The 19,682-nt window shown below is 37.0% G+C and overlaps 2 protein-coding genes across 6 annotated transcripts in view; one reads left to right on the plus strand and one right to left on the minus strand.

The window, feature by feature from the left end:
- Nucleotides 1-799, plus strand: part of aopep (aminopeptidase O (putative)) — a 106,529-nt gene extending 105,730 nt beyond the window's left edge. For all 4 annotated transcript variants that reach the window (XR_001776945.2, XM_017306880.2, XM_017306881.2 and 1 more), the window contains exon 18: nt 248-799. The gene's annotated coding sequence lies outside the window, so the exon portion shown is untranslated. The remainder of the gene's footprint in view (nt 1-247) is intronic.
- A 567-nt stretch (nt 800-1,366) lies between these two features.
- fancc (FA complementation group C) overlaps nt 1,367-19,682 on the minus strand; it is a 39,159-nt gene continuing 20,843 nt past the window's right edge. For both annotated transcript variants that reach the window (XM_081610718.1, XM_008418353.3), the window contains 9 exons: nt 19,076-19,240; nt 18,308-18,461; nt 14,294-14,349; nt 14,081-14,180; nt 11,789-11,864; nt 9,529-9,637; nt 7,045-7,219; nt 4,909-5,121; nt 1,367-2,217 (listed from right to left, as the gene is read on the minus strand). In XM_081610718.1, coding sequence (XP_081466844.1) covers nt 2,068-2,217; nt 4,909-5,121; nt 7,045-7,219; nt 9,529-9,637; nt 11,789-11,864; nt 14,081-14,180; nt 14,294-14,349; nt 18,308-18,461; nt 19,076-19,240 — 1,198 coding nt within the window. In that variant the 3' untranslated portion in view covers nt 1,367-2,067. The remainder of the gene's footprint in view (nt 2,218-4,908; nt 5,122-7,044; nt 7,220-9,528; nt 9,638-11,788; nt 11,865-14,080; nt 14,181-14,293; nt 14,350-18,307; nt 18,462-19,075; nt 19,241-19,682) is intronic.

Here is a 19,682-nt window from a genome sequence, read left to right on the forward strand (position 1 = left end):
ACAAAAACCAGGAGAATAGAGTTAATGGCAGCAAAAGAGAAACATTCATACATATTAGTGCCACTAACTGCCAGTAAGCCATACATATTAAATCTTCATCCTTGATAAATATTTAGACAAATCTTCAGTTTAATGCGTCGTGACCAAGATTGCTATGGACTCTAAAATTATTTACTGATCTGCTTGAAACTATGACCAAATGTTACACAATGTTCCAATGCGTGTGTCTTTTTATGTTTTTTTGTAGGTTTGCAGAATGTGGACAGAGACAACAAGAGTTTGGCCCGGAGGATGTACGAGGATGCAGCATTCGCGCCGTATTTCTCTGGGACTCTGCAGGAACACCAGAAGGCTGCCTTTGTGCTCTACAGCCAACTGGAAAGCTCCAGCGTATTCAATTACAATGAGACTACACAAGCTGTTCGTAGCGGAACAGCGTTGTCAGGCAAAATAAAAACCATCATTTTTCATTGTTTTTGAACGATAATGGAGGAAAAATTAGGATTTCACAGATAAAAGCTCAGACATGTTTAACACTGTGAGCTTGAGTTGATGCAGTTGCCATAGGTGTGTTTAGGGATGAGTTCACATCTGTTTAGTCTTAAATCATGATCTGGTTCTCTGAAGTTTAGACTGGAAATTCTTTAAGGGAAGGTAAATTTCACAAACGTTATTGCTACTTCACTCTTGACTGCAACAAGACTGACCTCAGACAGCTCACGGCATTTTTCTGTGTTGGTTTAATACATTTTAGAAAAATAATATTTTTATAGTAAATAAACATTTACACAAAAATAAATGAGTTGCTTCTTGTGTTTTCTGTTTATCCTAAACTCAAATTCCTTTATCCCAATGTTTTAGGTTTTTTTTTATATCACACAGGAATCTATTAATGAGAACATGACAAAACCAGTATAAACCAAATTTAAAAATCTTTAGCCAAGAAGGTTCAAAATATCAGAAGTAAACTTGGTTAAGTCTAATGTAAGAAATGCAGTGCTGTTTTTGTTTTTAAAGTTGCAGGAATCTACTTATAAAATTTCATTCAAATTTGTGGGACAACTTGAAAATAAAAATTAAAATAGTGCATAACTAGGCAACACCTGCTCCTTGTGGCAAAGTTTCCATCTAGTCCAGACAGATGCAACACAAGCTGCTTTGAAAGATTGCATCTTTTAAACAACAAATAATGAAAGCAAACAGAAGCAACTAAATTCTAAATCTGGCATGAGTGAAAATTAAATATACGTTTATCCTGTAAGAGAACAAAGCAAGTCAGTGTTTCTCTTTCGACTGCCACATTGATACAAATCACAGTACCATAGGAAAATCTATTTTTGTCAATAACTCAGTTCGGAAAATGCTCTAAGATTCAACACAAATTTTCTGAAGTGAATGAGCTACAAACCATATTTACAAATGAATCAGACAAAATAGTTGAAATCCTGTGCTATGACATAAATGCATCTCTTGTCTGAACACATACAGGAAAGTAGATAGATTTTTATCTTTTCTTTTTTCATGGGTAAATAAATACAATTTCACTGTAAATTTACAAATTAAAACTAGACATCAAGGAAATGTCTACATTCTTCATAGAAATCTGAAATATTAAGAATATATGCATTTACATTTGTGAGTTTGTTATAGTAAATGTGATTCTTCCCAATTACAAAGAAATACACAAATGAACAGAACTATTTACAGTTTATAACATACAATAATCTACTCTCCATGCACAGTAGGTTTGCACAGGTAAAGCACAATCACTGGTACTGTTGGGTATTTCTTACTGTTGTCCTGCGTTCAGCCTGTGCAGTTTGATGAGACATATATTGTAGAAATTTAGTGAGCGGGCGGACTCTGACACATACACGCAGATGCTTCCTAACTCGGGCATCTATTGCTGCTCAGCAGTGCTTGTGGGACATGTAACTGCCTTACGTGTGTGTTTATAACTGTGTCCTCCACATGTCCTGTTATCTGTCCTCACTGTGTTGTTTTCAACAGCCTCCCGCCAACGTAGGACAACACAGCTATGTGTCAGTTTGTGAGAGTGCATCTGGCTTACATTTGTGTTTTTTTTATTGTGTTGTGAAGTTCCTCGATCCTGAGATGAACTCTGTCGCTTGCAAAGCTGCCTCGGTCATTCAGTCTGAGACGCAGCAAGCTGAGAACACGTGCTGCTTCATCCTGCAGACCAGACTGATGCACCACCTGGAGTGACAAACACAATCAACAAGTCGTCGCCCATGAGAGGCTGAAAAGGAAATCATCAGGTCTCATCAAACTGCTGTAGGAAAAAAGGTGGGATTTCATTTGACAGAAATAATTCTGAAAACCCACAATTACCTCTGAGTAACTCAGAAAGCATCTTTTCCCTCTGCCAGCCCCTTCCTTAAGTTACAAGCATGTATTTATGCCTGAATGATTCATAGCTTACTTTCAAGTGGTTTCACAATTAATGAAAAAGAATCTTAAAATAGTTAGGTATAAAGACTGGACGGAAAATGAATTTAAAAAGGAGCCAGTTTCCAAAAGTTTTTGGAGACCCTGAGGAAATATTGTTGAAAACCAATTTAGGTAATCTGAATAAAGTCTGGCTTCTTGGAAGCAAAATATAACAGAATTTAGGGTGTACTGCAACTATTAAATAACCAAGATGATGGTTAGATTTTATTTTATGCAGATGTTCTTTTTCTTTCATCATTTCAAACTGCCTGGGCAGGAAAGAAGCTGAACCCAAGACCAGTTTCTGATTGAAGAAAGAAGTTCAGCCTAATCTAAGATTGAACTTTATCATCCCCTTGTAATAAGTACAAGATGAGATGAAAAGAAAAGAGTATTAGTTCTTTACATCCAAAAAATGAAGTATTCAATTAAATTGTCATTTCTTTAGAAGTACCTTTATTCCCCTAAGGTCTTTTTTTTACCTACTTGTAAGAACCAAATAATTATTTTTAAACATTTTATGCATTTAATTTCTATTAACCCTTTTTCTCTTGAAAGAAACAATATATGTTTCAGTTTTTCTACAGATATTAAAATTCTGGATAGGTGCTTTTTTACAAAGTTAAAGCTGAACAATCAGGACAGCCTATGTAAAGGACATAAAGAAAAAAAATGTTAGTGTTTTAGATATTTTTTGTGACTGGGTTTATTAAAGAAAAAAGAGGATGTGACAAAGAGTAATAGTAATCAATAGAAATAGAAATCACATTACTGAGAGTATAAACAGTATGTAAATCAAGTGTTTTCATAACATGTTTTCATCAGTACTACTAAACCTTCAGCTGTGTTGTTCCCTACTACCAAACTTGTTCGTTATATTAACAGAGGGTCTTTTAATAGGCTGCATTGCTTAGTTTTCTTCTGCTTGGGGAATTTAGGCCTCCTGCTGCTCATCTGTTAAAGTTACTGAACATTTCATTGCAAAAATCAACTAGTTGGTTATGAAATATATATATTCCATGCATCCCACAGCGATGTGTGGAATACAAAGGAAAAAGACACATACAGTGCCTAGCATTAGTATTTATAAGTTTCAGATTTTTTTCTATCTTGTCACCACAAATCTTGATGTATTTTATAGAAGTTCTAAAAATGATGAACCAACCAGAAGTGAATAATTCTTAAGTTAATTTTTATACATGAGAAAACTGAAATGTGTGGCATGGTTTTCCCCACCTTAGATCAAGATGATTCTGTTTGCTTTCATCTGCCACCGTAGATCTAAGTTTAAGTCTGGGGACGTTTTCCAGCTGGAGGGTAAATATCCAATCTCGCTGCAGGTCTCTTGCAGCCTCCAGCAGGTCATGCTGGACATGGTGTTAGAGTGATTTTGTAATTTTTTTTCCAGAACATTCAGGTTTGGTCTCATCTGACCACAGCACCTTGTTTACATATTTGCTGTCCTGTACATGGCTTCTTCTTTGCTCTTCCAAAACGGCCTGTTTTCTGGAGTGTATGACTAATATTCGTTTAGCAGAATCTCACACTTGAGCTCAAGCTCCTCAAAGTCACGATGGCCATCTAGGCAGTTTCTCTAAATAATGTTCTCTTTACTCACCCTGTAAATTTGGCTAGAGAGAAATCGCTGGTCTTTCCATTTTTGAATGATGGATTGAACAAAGCTCTGTGAGCCTGCCTGTCTTGAACCTTTTTGCAACTGTATCCCTTCTGTGTCTCTTGGTCTTCATGATGTGGTTTGTTCTTTGATGTTGAAACAAACAAATCTCTGAGGCCTTCAGTGAACAGCTTGATCACACTCTGGATATTATTTAAATTAACAGTAAAAATTCAGCTCGAGAAACATTCTTGCTTCCAGCACAGTCTGGGTTTTCTACCCTTGACTCAGATTGTCTCCGGTCAATTTTAAATGGGCCAATCAGCGAACAGAAGAAGAAGTTGTAAACGATGATGTCAATTTTCTGCACTGTTTTAGAATTGTTCTCTGCCTCTAGTTTTACCAACAGCAGCGGAGCAAGTGTTGGAAACCCTTCCAAATATTGAATTAACATCAACAGCCGCCTTGTTCGGATCAGCACTTCTCTCTTTGCAGTGGAGAACATGAGTAATTTGGTAAAATTTAAAACCTCAACACAGTCCATACCTCTAAGAAGAATTTGTTTCTCAACAGCCGAGAGCCCAGACCATCTGGGTCTAGTACGAGGGGCTGGTCTTTACCAGGCTACAGTAAAACAGGTTGAATATAAAACTAGTCTTTATCACCACAGACTTATTTAGTTGAAATCAGGCCTGAAACCATGTATTTTGATTTCTTGCACAGTTAGGGTCTTCTTTGTGTTGGTCTATCATATGAAATCCCAACAAAATACACTAGATTTTGTGGTAACAAGACAAATGTGATGTGCTATGAAGAGGTTTAAGGGAAGTTCATTTCCTCACCTTCTGTGTAATCTCTGCTGATGTACTCTGTGGAAGTTGACCAAAAGTAGCAAAGTTAACCAAAAGATTAAGGGTCAACGACGGGGCAAGTGACGGCTGCTGAGGTTTCGGTGCCAGCAGACTGATAAAAGACTGCAGGTGGTCAGCAGACAGAGGACGAGCTACAATGGAGAAAAGACTGTACAGGTGGTCCCACGCTGCTTTGGCTTGGACCTGGGGACAGAAAGGTCATGTGACTAATGGTGACCTTCCTGCAAACAAAGACCAACACACATTATTTAGAAGAGATAGAGAATATAAGCCTAATGCAAGATGAGCGTGTCATCGTAAGGGGCGATGAGTCTCCGATGATTATGAGAGGAGGCGGACAAACAGGAGACACAGAGACAAACCTCAGGCCAGCTGGCCAGACGCTCACTGAGAAATCAATACTGCATTCCCCTTTTCACCCAGCTCCCCTCGCTCATCTGCACCGCCTCCTCTTCAGCTCTCCACTACCTCTCACATGGGAGAGGGGAGGGAGGGTGGTGTTGTCATCCATTATTTATTCTTTAATGTGTCTCCCTTCTCTGTGTTGGCTCTTTGGCTTTCAGCAACACCACACCTGTCTGCAGGAAAATAACAGGCCTTCCAACCGTTGCCTGGTTGAGTTATGATGCTGCGCAGACTTGATGAGATTTTATCCACACTGTGTCCACTCAGCTCACAAAACAAATGTCAGCACCTTATAACTCTGTTCTTCACAATTTAGCTCCGGCAGAGCAACACAACGCAATGAAGTTCACAGCACCTCATAACTCCTCAGACAGGCGAAAACAGAAGTCTGCATCACATTTCAAAGCACTTTCATCTCATCAGTGACAGTTGGAAGCAAACGGATGCGCAAAAAGAACAATATCGTACAGGAATACAGCACCTCACAGAAGTATTCATAAGCCTTAAAATTTTCACTTTACAACTCCACCTTCAATGGATTTTGGCTATTGACCAACAAAAGAAGAAAATGAATGCAAAGTGGAAAAAAATAGCTCAAGCTCAGTCAGATTATATTGTGTGTGTGAGCAGTCATATTTAAGGACTGCCACGAGTTGGCAGGTAGCCCAAAATGTCAACGATGGTCTCCATTTGATGGACTGATTTAACTTACTTGGTGATGGTAAAAAAGAAATTAAAGCAACATTAGCATTCCATCACAGAGTATAAAAACACCTGAAAGAGAAGAGGTTCCTTTCACTATGGTTGTCCAGATACAAAAATCCCCCAAAACAAGAATAAAACCAATAAGTTAGGTAAGAAATAATTAGTATTATAAAACTTAAATCAAAGACCACTGGAGTTAAAAACCACTTTTTGTAACCCTAAAGTGTGGTTCATAGAACTGTACATAAATTTGGTTGTTGCGGCTCAAATGTTGAAAGTTAAGTAACGTCCTTTTAGTTAAGTTCAAGAGTGACAGACGTTATATTTATATACACTGCTCAAAAAAATAAAGGGAACACTTAAACACTTAAGTGAACACTTAAGTGTTCCCTTTATTTTTTTGAGCAGTATATATTCTATGATTTAGCAAAATCTTTTGTTTATATTATCTATATATGAAACACACAACAACATATGTTAAACTTAAGAGTACTACTGGTAAATTTGACTTGTAAATGAAAAATAATTTATCAAAGACTTCAGAATCTAATTTGAGACTATTTTAGACGTGAGCATCATTCTGAAACAGGCGGTACATTTTTTCGACCCTTAATATATTGAAGTGGTCAGGGTGTACGTGTGTATGTGGATGTAATTTTAAGAATGACATACATTTATTTATTATGAACTGTCTATATTCTGGTCTTTCAAACCAAAGTCATCATGGACCTTCACAGTTAGGTAGACAGCCAATGTCTCGCCGGGTTTGCCGTTGAGCCAAATTCTCAGGCTACAACAGCACAAAGGTTTGGAAAACATATAAACTTTTTAGATTCTTATTTGAACACAGGTGTGAAAAACATGCATCATATTTTCTACTTCATAATTAAGAGTTATTTTGCATTGGTCTATCATATAAAATACATTGAAATCTGTGGTTGTGAAGAAAAATGTTTGCAAGGTACTGCAAACGCCATTTATGAGAAAAACTCTCACCAGCTGTGAAGCTCTGTGGTGCCACCTGTTGGTGGGATGATGATAAAAGGTCAGTAACCAGAGGAGGGGACCACAGTTTTCGGGACCTGATGTGACTAGCAGCTGGACCGCCACCTGCACCCAGTAGGCACACTGAACCAGCAGGAACCACGCCTCAAACACTTTATGGTTCCCTCTGTAGGACAGGAGGAAGAGCAGCGACCAAAGGTTAACAGGTCATTAAATCTTTCATGAACATTTGGGTAAAAATAGTTTGATGGTAGAGGAAATCACCTGTAATTATTTAATTGTAAAAGTCATCAGCAATGTCTACTTACTTTCACCTTGTCAAAATGAAAATGGTGAAAAGTGAAAATATTTCCTTTTTGAAATAAATGAGTAAGCAGGGTGCGATGGCTGTGTAAAAACAAAGAATCCTAGTGAAATTAGACCACGATGCAATGCAAACAGAGCAGTAAACAGCTCATTTACTCAAGTGGTTTGGGTGGTCTGGTTTAATTCTTTTAACACCCTGGCACTGAACCCACCCAAGTCTCAGTTTTTCCACTATGCTATGCATCTCCCACTTTCATAAAAACCCACTGTGAAGTCATCATTTTTACCCCAATAGTTTTCACACAACCTGATGAACTAAATCCAAGATAAAACTTAATAATAATCAATCTGATTAGTCTGAAGCTATTAAGTCATATTAGTTTCATAAATGAATGACAAATTATTACAATTATTGTCACTGTTGGGACAATTTACTAAAAGTCAGTGTTGCTCTAACTGAAGAAAAAAATCAAGATAAGCATAATAAAAATATATAAGCTTTAAATGAATCACAGATCTAGACATGCTTTTTGGCTTCTGAATTTTTTATTTATTTTTTTCCCTAAAGCGGTTGACTGACATGTTGTCCATGTTGTTGGACAGCTGATCAAATACAAGACACTATGCTCTTTTAATATATCCATCCATTCATTTTCTGTACACTCTTGTCCCTAGTGAGGTCCTGAGGGTTGCTAGTGCCTATCTCCAGCGAACGTTTTGGGAGAGACTGGTACATCCTGGACAAGTCGCCAGTCTGCCGCAAGGCAACACAGAGACAGACAGGACAAACAACCATGCACACACACACATGCACGCACGTACGCACACACACTCACTTACTCTCACCAGCTGTGATTAACTTAACAGTCATGTTTTTGGACTGTGGGAGGAAGCCGGAGTACCCGGAGAAAACCGGAAATATACAAATTCCACGCAGAAAGACCCTGGTCTGGGAATCAAACCCAGGACTTTCTTGGTGCAAGGCAACAGTGCTACCAACTACGCCACTGTGCAGCCCCCATGCTGTATTTATTTTAACATATTTTAAATATTTAATATAAGAACATATGTATATTTAAAAGGTTGGTAGTGCAGCACATACAGTGAATGGCATGGTAAAGAAAAAGTACTGTGAACAAATCTGTGTTAACTTCACTTCAAATCAACAGTTAAATTATTAAAAGTTTGAGTATCCCAACTAGAAAATCAACTCAAACTAATCAGAATCGGCTTTAGAACGGATACCGCAGTCTAATAAGTAATAGTTTTGAGGTGGCCTTCCTTAACCTCAGCCTAAATTAAGTTCAAGTTAAAAAATCTGAAATTTTTTACATTCAAACCTTTGACATTAATTCAGTAGTAAACAATAAAATTTTTCTTAATCTAAAATCTAAAAATAAACAAAAAAGGGATCCAAGCAAAAAAGACTACACCGAGCTGCACAGCTGTAACACTGAAGGCGATGTGAAGACTGAGGAGTAAAGATATTTCTCACATTTCCTCTAATGCCATCATTTCTCTCCTCATCCTCCCTTCCACTTGGCTTCAGCATACCAACAGCAGCAGCCCTCTGCAGGGCCTTGGCAGCAGTAAGGCACTATTTACCACTGCTGGCTCGCTTAGAGACTTTTGAATGGAGCTTCAGATTCGAGCGGCGGTGGGATAATAGGCCCCGTTCAAAAACCGCATCCTGAGGGTATCAAGTCACCCGTCTCCATCTTTACGACATCATCTGTTTTTCTTTTTGTTTTGTTTTTTTAAAGCATGTTCCCCTTCCTTTAAAAAATAAAAATAAAAAAATTAGTTCATTCAAGACAACTGTACATGTTTTCTTTTTTACATAGCGATGTTATTTAATGTGTGCACCTTCTCCCTGCTTTCTGCTTCTTGTCCTGAACTACTTCTCTCACTATTTATTGGACCTCATAACGTCTGTTTTTTTCCAATGTGCTCTTTTTCCCCCCAAAGCTAATGGCCTCTAATGAATGCTTGGAGAAGCCACACTGTGCTCCAGGACCGCTCTGCTATGATGCAACGGGAAATTACTGACTAACCACCATCTCAATGGCAACTAATGGAAATAGAAACACCATGCTGAACAGGGTTCCAACATGTTGCTGGAAGCAGACGCACATTAGCACATTTCGCTGTCGAGTCTCTCTTTCTCACCTGATGTTGCTACTATCTGAGTCTTCCTCGTCTTCGTCCTCCTCAGTCAGCCTCTGTAATGAGCTGCTGACCCACATCAGGTGGTTTTTCAAACTCTCCTGAGGCATCTCTGAAAGAAAAAGAAAAAAACTTAATTAAACCAATGTAATTGCTATTTGTGTTTTTTAAAAAAGGACAGAAATACGTCTAACTAAATTTTACTCTAAGATCACGATTAGTGTGAATGCTCTACTTTTTTTTCCCAGTACATTTTTTGCCACTTAACTACTTCTGCATACTATGTGCTATTTCAACCATTCAACTATTACCTTATTCCGATTGTTCAGACTATGTATTTATAACTGACATCTTCTACGGTTTATGAAATATTCAGCTTTTTGCAATCATTTTCGGCCTCTTTGAAGTGCACAGAACATCTCATAATTTCTTTTAAAAAATCTGCTACAACCTCATTCTATCCCTAATTCCTACCCTCCTTCCACATCTCAGTCAACCCTAAATCCATCCCTTTTTCCAAAGCCAATTCAAACCCTCCTTCCAACCCTGCTTAGCTTTGTAAACAATGTTCTGCACATATTTCTATTAGTCTTTGGCTGGGATTTTTGCATTGACTGAAAGTTTTCCCTTCTCTTCTACAGTTTTCTTTATTTGCATTTCGCAGGCTTTTGCCTTATTCTGCTGCTTCTTCCCATTTCTTACATTTTGGCACATCCCCTGCAGTTGATTTCAAATGCTTCTGTAGTTTTCACTTAAAATATTCAGCTTACAGCCCTCACATTGCATTTTGAAAGGAAATGCAATTTTTTTTCTACTTTTAATTACAATTTATACATCCTTTGTACCCCACCTCTGAGCACAAAATGAAGCTGATGCTTCTTACCATGGTCTAGTGAAAGGAATTGTTATTGAACATTGTAAAGACAATTTATCTCCAATTACAGGAATAAACTGAACTACAACACAACCTGCAACTTGTTTACAGATTGAAAAGGGACAAAATAGCAATGGCTTGGTAATAAATGGGAGTATAACATGGCAAAGGACTAATTAATGCTATTTCTCTCGTTTTTAAGTTGCAACTCTTTCAATATTGTAAGAAAATTACTTATATTGCTGCTTTCACTGTGAAAATTCACAAAGTAGTTTACAAAGACTGGGCAAAAAACATAAAACATGGCTAAGACAAAAAATAAATAAATTAAAAATGAAGCTGATGCTTCTTACCACGGTCTAGGGAAAGGAACCATTATTGAACATATCTAAGGAGACTCTAAATTCAAGGATACTTGAATGCTATGTCTTCAGCTTGTTTTGTTGCTTCATTGTTTTTGCTGTTATTAAAAAGAAGAAAAGAAAACAGCTATCAAGTTGTGTTGATGACCAGAGTAGAGTTCCTAACTCTACTCTGGGAAAATGCATTTTGGGAAAATGCTTTTTCTGTAACAAGGACATCTTCCCACAACAAGATGACATTTCAGCTCGACAAACAAACTAACAAATATCTGAGCGTCTCCTTGGGGTAAGTATTAAGAATGCAATGCTATTTGTGTATTTATGACTTACACAGGATGCATGAAACTTGGATCTTTCACCTTTTTACAATATCATTACTATTCAGTCCCTAGTGAAATATTACCTTTCAACACAAACACACGCACGCACACGCGCGCACACGCACACACACGCGCGCGCGCGCACACACACACACGCACGCACGCACGCACGCACACGCGCACACCCCCACACACACACAGAGTAATAATTAACTGTGATTTCTGGCAGGGTTTCAGTGTGTCCCTAAATGGCTCCATTCATGTAAATAATTCCTGCCTGTGGGCCAGTCTGGGCATACACTGATAAGCAGCACTCCTGCACTCACCTACTCTGCATCTCTTCAACTGTACACATTCCCCCACATAGAGCTGTTCATACTCCAACACTTACTCAATGCAGTTAAGCCCCTCTGTGTAACTATGATCAAGCCCATGAACTGGCAAAGCAAATTATTAAACCTGTGTGTCGATCTTGGAGAAGTAATGACACCTCACTTCATAGTAACTTGAATGTCTGACAAAAATAGTTACTGTATAAGTATGTACATATAAAGACACAAACTTGCTCATTCATTCTGTTTAAGAAAAGCTGTTTACGCACTGCTAAATAACATTTTATTACACTATTACTCACACCGGAGAGTTTTGTGCATTTTTCCCAGGAGTTAAGGCAGACAAACTCAGTGAGGCTGTATGAGCACACTGACCTGAAGGCATGGTAAAGAGAGGAATCAGAAGACTTGGAGGGGACTGTGGGAAGAAGGCTTTTAAAGATGCAGATGGCTGAAATAGAGGAAAGAAAATTTTAACAATAGTGGAGATAAGACTTCACGTCACTTTCTGCACCCTTCAAATGACATCCTGAAAAGTAGGGTGATAAAGCAGGAGCAAATGTTGGAGCAATGTGACGACAACGACAACTGAAACAGAGGTCCATACAAACACCACAAGTCTTCCACCGGCTCTGATCGCTCCTACCGCAAATATCAATATTAAAAATCTAGACTTTTCCACTTACACATTTTTAGATTTTTTTGTAAACCAAACTGCTGTGTGTGTAAAGAAAAGACACTTGATGCAGTTGGTCATTGAGAGTTTCATACATTTCTGTATGCTACGGATAATTTCTGTTTCACTCTTGATTAAGCCAGGTTTTTAAATTCACACAGGCTAAAATAATCCAAAGTATGGAAATACTTCAAGTCAGACAACAATGAATGGAAGTTTGAATGTCCTGTAAGGCAAAACTTTAAAAAGTTTTGTTGAAAAAAATACTATTGAGGCTTTAAAAAGTAATAAAAAACTAATTGGAAACATAATCAGTTCTGATTTGTGTTCTAATAACTGTATCTTCCATAAACCACAAAAAGTGACAAAGACGGAGTGTGAAAAAGAAAAAAAAAAGATTATTTCACATCTTTTCTTCCAACGCCACAAACTTAGATGGGCTCCAATTAAAAATCATTAACAGACATACCATGTCAGGGTTGATATTTTCTTGTTTCAGATTATTTAAATTGTGAATTTTGTAACATTTACACATTAAAAATAAATAAATAAATGTATAAAAATAAGACAGTTTTGGCACCTAATTCAGACCCACTTCAAAACTCTAAACTGAAGTTGACTAGCAAAAAAAAAAAAAAAAATCCAGTGATGGAATTGAAACCAAAATTGTTAAAGCCAGAAACATGAAACTCAAATTGTGTAGAAGTGATTTAAGGAACAAGAATGGCATCGAAAAATATAGCGAGCATTTAGGAACTCAGTTTTAGTTTTTGCTTCTGGAAAAACAAAGGCATTAAATATGAAAAGAAACAATTTTCTATACTACATGGTTTCATTTACCATACTTATTCAAACCTACAAAAACAAATAAGCTATTTCCATATTTTTTTTATAACTTTTTAAAACTGTGCATCACCCTTGTACTTATAGATAAAAGTTATGAAAAATATACAGCATTCACCTAATTGTTTCGTAGATAGTACGTGAATTTTCAGAGTACCACATTTACTGACTGCCTCTTAATATTTATGTATGACATGCAGGTGCCAGATAATTACAATATGGTCTGACAGGACTTCTAATTGGATGATAAAGCAACAGAACCGTGCTAAGGGCTGAAAGTTTCAAGCTAAAGCACACAGTGACGCACCAGGGCAGCATATTCGCCAATCACTCCAGGTGATTATCTGGACAAAGGTTTTACGTGTAAATTAATCATTTGAATTCATTGTCAGTCGAGTAGAGGTGTCGGCTATGGGAGTGTAGTGTGAATAGTGGAGCTCTCAGCTGGAGATGAAGTGATAATGATGGTGAAGATTCATCAGCAGTGAATTTTCCTGCTGAGTGCAGGAAATTGTTCTCCACCTTAGGTGTTCAGCTAACCCTGTGGTGTAAAAATAAGCTTTTTTTTTTTTACTTTAATAATGAATCATCTTCAGTTACATTCTGAATTTTGTAGAGGTTCTCTTCTCTCAAGTTGCTAGATATTGAAGATGATTTTTGGCTTCAATTATGAAAAGGGGCTTAAACTGCAGCGTCCTCACAAAAACAGTCTTCTGCACAATGATTATGCAAGATTTTGTTGTCTGTTACTTTTGAGTTTTTCTAGGCTTTAGCTACAACAGATAATGTCCAAAATCTTTTCGCTTAACATATAGTGTGGCTTTCATCACACACCCAAAGACTTCAATCTCTAGCATGTAGGGAAAATAGATTGTAGTATCAAGAAAATATGAAAATTTAATTTCCTTATGCATATTATTTTCTTTAACAGAGAAGTTTAGATCTATAGATATTGTTGATTTGTGTGTTCATTCTGATTATACTTATTAGTTTGTCATAATGCAATATCAATCTTTTTTACTCTTTCCCCTTTTTAATTTTTCTTTCATCATTGCCTCTATGAGAAAAAATAAAGTGCTTTACTGACTCTAATATTAAGCCATATAATAAGTAACAATGTGAGTCTCTTTTAAAAAAATCTGTCTTACCTGAGGCTGCAACCGTGAAAGCTCCATGAAGAAGCATTTGGTAAATGCTTGAAAAACATTCTTAACACGCTCATTCCTTTCAGTCTGTTTAAGAACAGTTCTGCCAAAAGTGGAAAAAAACAACAACACATAACTAAAATATTCAGCATGAAACAAAGAAATAGACTATTGTTAAATAACATCTTAAATTCAAATTAAATCCACTGCACTTACCTGAAGATGTCATTTACAACCAGGAATACTGAACAATGCTGAGCACAAGCTTTAGGCTAAAACACACAAAAGGGGCAAACTTCACAAGCCATGGCCAGACATGTTAAAATACATCTACAATATCAGCAGGTTTCAGAAAACAATGGCAACAATAAATCACTTTTTAACAAGAGTGCTTAACCACCAGGTGGCACTGTTGGACCATCTAAATGATTACATTTGAAACCATAGTTTCTCTGTTCTCACTTTCTCCTCATTAAACACTCAGTTTCCCACTCTGTCAAGCCTCCCTAACACTCCCACATACTCATTTTCTCATCTCCTCCTAATCCACACTCATCATGTGTTTCAGATTTAATACATTCTAAAACGCCCCAGTGCAAACATTTAACAGCTGTACCGTGCATGTCGCCGAGTCCCTAATTATCTGGCGCTCAATACGCAACACATATAATACCATGTGGTTCACATGTCATATACCTCACAGGCTTTACCCCAGCAGAGCAGTACAGTAAGAAGAGATGAATGCTTGACCTAGTTGTGTTTCCTTCTTTTTTTATTGTTTGTTTGTTTTTGCTTGATTTACTGACAGCTGGTGGAAAAGCAGTGACTTGAGGTTTAGAACGCATTAAGAGTTAGGACTTCATATAGTGCAGGTAAAATATATAATGGATACTATGTCCATATGTGAACAAATGAGGAGTAACCTGATTAAGTAAAGGGAATAAAATTGCACATAGTATCAGTAAGAGTTATTAAATGAAATCAAATTATAACAGAATTAAACAACAAATAGTTCCACCAAGTGTCCATACACTGTAATTACAACCACAAAATACTCCAAACTAGTTTTTACCTTCTTCTTATAAAACAAAACCAAGCAATTGCCCTTTGCATGTCTCTGCTTGTATGCACATCAGAGATTAGTTAGCAAAAAATTGCACATCCTCACTTTCATTCATGGATGTGTGTGAAGCATCAAGGATCCCAACAGCTGCTTTTTTAGCATCCTCCTCCATACCTTACGACTAGCACTTCAAGGAGAGTCAATTACAGCACACAACAAACATCCTGTTTCTTTTTAGCAGTCTGGGGCAGGAAGTGAGTGTTTATTGTTATTGGGCCCTCTGCCTGGGTCAGAAGGCAGTAGGAAAAGCCAAAATGAGGAATGCGAACGCATTTTTATGTTTCCTATTTTTGACTGTAGTATAAACAAGTTCGAGAAAGGCAGGCAAGCGAGGGGATGGACAGAGCCCAGACATCTTAGATTTCCTTACTTTTTATTTTTGTTTAGAAGTATCCCACACAGTCATATAAACAGACACATGAAACCTGAACCTCCCTTTTTCTTAATAAAAACACAATGCCAGATGTAATGTAATAATCAATACGATACGAGTAGATGATGGACTGGATTAACACAAGGGCACATAAATTTGAATTAAGAGCATACGTGGGGCCCCAAGATAGATGAAAAGGAAAAATTCATCTTTCAGGTATCAACAACCGCTTTGTTACTAGTCAGTTGATTCCATTTGGAGACGCGAAAACCTAATCTGTTCAGATTAGGTTTTCGCTGATTAGTTCAAAGCTGATTAGTTCAAAGCTGATTAGTTCAAAACCTAATCTGAGCAGATTAGGTTTTCGTTCACTTACAACCAGGAATACTGAACAATGCTGAGCACAAGCTTTGGAATATTTTGTGGATATTCCATATGCTTTGGAATATCCATAAAATATTATGAATGATCAAACAGTCTTAAGAATTCTGCTGTATTTATAAAATATCACATGATCATTTTAGGCATCAGTAATTGGAAAAATAACTCAAAACAATTTAATTGCAAAAATCTGCATGGTATTTGTTGATAAATAAAAGCATTCCAGCTTGATCAGCCACATGCAAGAGCTTCAGGAATAAATAGTATGACAATCTGAGACCCCCTTTGCATGTTCAGACCTGGGCAATGGCACCATTATTCTAAAGGAGAGTGGCCAGCCACCATGCATGACCTTTAGTTTAGACACACTTGAAACTAACTTTAAGACAGAACAGTTACTCAAAATGACAAATTTAATCAGATTTATCTGGCAGGTTTAATTTCTGTATATGTAATAGTAAGCCAAATGAATATGCACTAGTGTGCACTGCCATGTCTTAATTTGTGAGAAGTATCTCTAAACACAAAGAGTGTGCAGTTCCCCTTGACATATACACAGGTTAAGTGGACCATCACTACTGAATAAAATAAGCAGCACCGCCTCACAAACCTGATTAGTTCAAAACAAAAGGTAGGCAAGTTTGTCTTTCCCACTTAAATTTTACTGACAGTCCAAACTGCCAAATAAAATGCAATCAGAAAGTGAGGTAAGCAAGATGTCAATAATAACCTTTGTGTGAATAATTTTATGGATGTGTACAGAAATTTGGCAGCGACGACATACAGAAAGCACGCTTCGGCAAGATTCAGAATTTGCTTTATCAAGTTTCTGCTAGTGTAGTTTCTGTGACAAATTAAATTCCTTCACACTGATCCTAATCTCCCAGTGACTAAAAAGTAAATCTGGAAAACAACTTGCATATAAAAGTCAGCCTCTCTTTGGGCAACAAATGGTAAATATAACATCACTGTATTGCAGAGATGAAGTTCAATAATGGCAATTCTAAAACAAAAAAAAACAACAAAAAAGAACATATATGAAGCCATATGAAGTGACGAGCACTGAGCCATTGAAGTGATAGTGAGTATGATATCACACAGCCAAATGATGTGAGATGTGGTCTGGAGCTTGCCAAATTATGTGAGAGGCAAGCAGAACAAAAGCCAAATAGATCTGACAGGCAAAGAGCTCGATAATGACCCACCCCAAAAAAATACAATGGAACATTCCTAAGATCCTCACTTATTAAAATGGTTTGGTTTCAGTTTACAAAGTGCTTCAAAGGGGAACTGAACACATATGGATGTGTGCAATGCTTTCTCTTGTGAGACTCTTTAATTAGGGGCAGATGAGACGCTGTGTACCAAAAAGCTAATTTAACAGGAGCAACATATTTATCAGAAGCTTATCAAAGGGATCAAGTGTTATCAAATCAGGCAGCAGAGAAAATAACAAAAATGCTACAGCACAAAAGTAAAGAAATTTCTCTTCAACTCATTGATAGGCAAATCAGAAGTTAGAACAATTCAACAGTTTGACATTTTTCTTTCCTAAGACTTTTATATTCTATTACATTATATTAAATTAATTTTTGTTAAAAAGCCATCAGTCGTCTGTCAACCAGAACAGACACCCCATCTAATTTACCAGCCATTGTTGGCTCACTACATCTGTGTTACTTTATAAGAAGAAGAAAGATTAAAAGGCATAATAGTTGACAGAACAGTTTCTCAAAAACTCCAAATTTGGATGTTTTATCTGTGCTATGTGAATCAAAATAAAAATAACAATAAATAAATATTATAAATTTAATCATCTGTATGCATTTTTTCTTTTTTATAAGGTTTTTTTTATGGCACTGGTGACATTAATTCATTAATAGCTGGACAGAAGGAAGGGCAGAGAGAGGAAAAAACACAGCTGGGGTCGGGAATCAAACCCGGAATCAACTGTGTGAACTGCCTAGACTCTGTACATGGGGCGCCTGCTTTACCACTGATCCATGTGACACCCTCTGAATATAATTTTTGCAGCAGTTGGAATAATAATTGCTTTTCTGTTCAAACCAGTGAAATAAAAAATATATATATATATATATATATATATTGTATTCACTCAAGTGTGTCTAAAATCTTTTAGGGTTGACACCCTAAAACGTGTCAACAAAATCTGTTTAAAAACATTCATTTTGAATTCTGTCTCTTTAACATCCCACCTCACTAATGACTCAACCTGTTCTACTTGGTCAAACACGGTAGCATATGCAATAGTGCTTCGACAGTTGTTTGTCACGTCCCACTGTCAGATGTGGGCAGTCGGACATGTTTCTATAATCATGAAAATTGGACTCACCAATAATGACTTGGACACTTGTTCCTCCACCTTGCTTGGTGTTGATCCTGCTGCAGTAGCAGACACCAACAGATTGAGCACAGCTTCCTCCAGGCTGGGTAAGCTCTGATACCACAGAGAAACAACTGCCTGCTCGTCCAGTAGCAGGTCGCATCTGGAAATATTTGAAGGGTTGTATTTTAAAATAAAATTTTATATTTTTGGCACTATTTAGATATTAGCACATATGCTAATGGTAACTTGATCCTTTTTTTTAGCATTTTCAGGAGAATTGAAGCAGGCAGTGCAAGAACCACTAAAATATCTTGCAGCTGAAAGTGAGGAGTAGGAAAAAGCTTACTCAGACGTGATGTCAGCGACGGGTAGATGGCTACCAGAAGTGTTTCCTTGCAGTTATTTCAGTCAAAGGGGGTAAAGTCACCTCTTAGGTAGGAGGGTGTTCTAACTTTTTTTCCTCATCGACGGAGTTAACAGTTATCGTTTAAGTAGAATTAAATCCCTTTTATCTCCAAATTGGACATCAATATATTAAGATTTATTGATAAAGACTTGAAAATTGTATTCAGTTTTATTCCACAACTGTAAGATTTTACAGCATTTCTGAAAACCTCCCAACTTTTCTAGTAATGAAAACTTTACATATTTTTTACAACTGTGATATGAAATAGTCCTTAATAAGTACAGCATTGCACTCTACTGAGACACTTAGCATATTTTTCTCAAATATGGCAGCACAAGCTAAAACTGCAGTAGAAACATTTCCTGTACCTGGAGTAGGCAGAGTGTAGAGCATCAAGGAAGTTTTCACTCAGACCTTCTCTGATGCAAGTCATCTGCTGCTGCAGCAAAGCACCAATAAGAGGAGACGCTTCAGGACATGTGATGAGAGGCACACAAGCCTCTGACGCAGCCCAAACACTGCTACATGAACACCTATGTGGAGTTTGAGAAATGTTAAAGAAATTTATACTACTGTGGAGACAGAATAGGAGGTGAAGATTAGAGTTAATGTTTGCTTATGTTTCCTGCACAGCTTTGTTTTTCATTTAAAGTCAACTCCTTCATAGTTCCCCTAAGAGGCACAGACACAGTTGTAATGTCCTTAACAGAATTTTTTATTGCAACTATTTATAGTGTTTCTTTGTTTTTGTTTTTTTTGTAAATAAAGTACTGTACATTAAGGAGGCAGATATTAGATCCTAACCTTAAGATTCAGACAAGAACAGAACAAGCTAAAATAAAAAAGAATAATTGTACTTTTTTTAACTCAAATGATGTCAAATTAATTTACTAATGTTATAAAAATCACACAAATTTGTGAAACATTTTAATTGTGGGAATGTGATGCACTACTGCTATGTGTAACTGATCAACA

Source organism: Poecilia reticulata, chromosome 9 (assembly GCF_904066995.2).
Source record: "Poecilia reticulata chromosome 9, P_reticulata-male-v2, whole genome shotgun sequence".
Classification (NCBI taxonomy): Eukaryota; Metazoa; Chordata; class Actinopteri; order Cyprinodontiformes; family Poeciliidae; genus Poecilia; species Poecilia reticulata.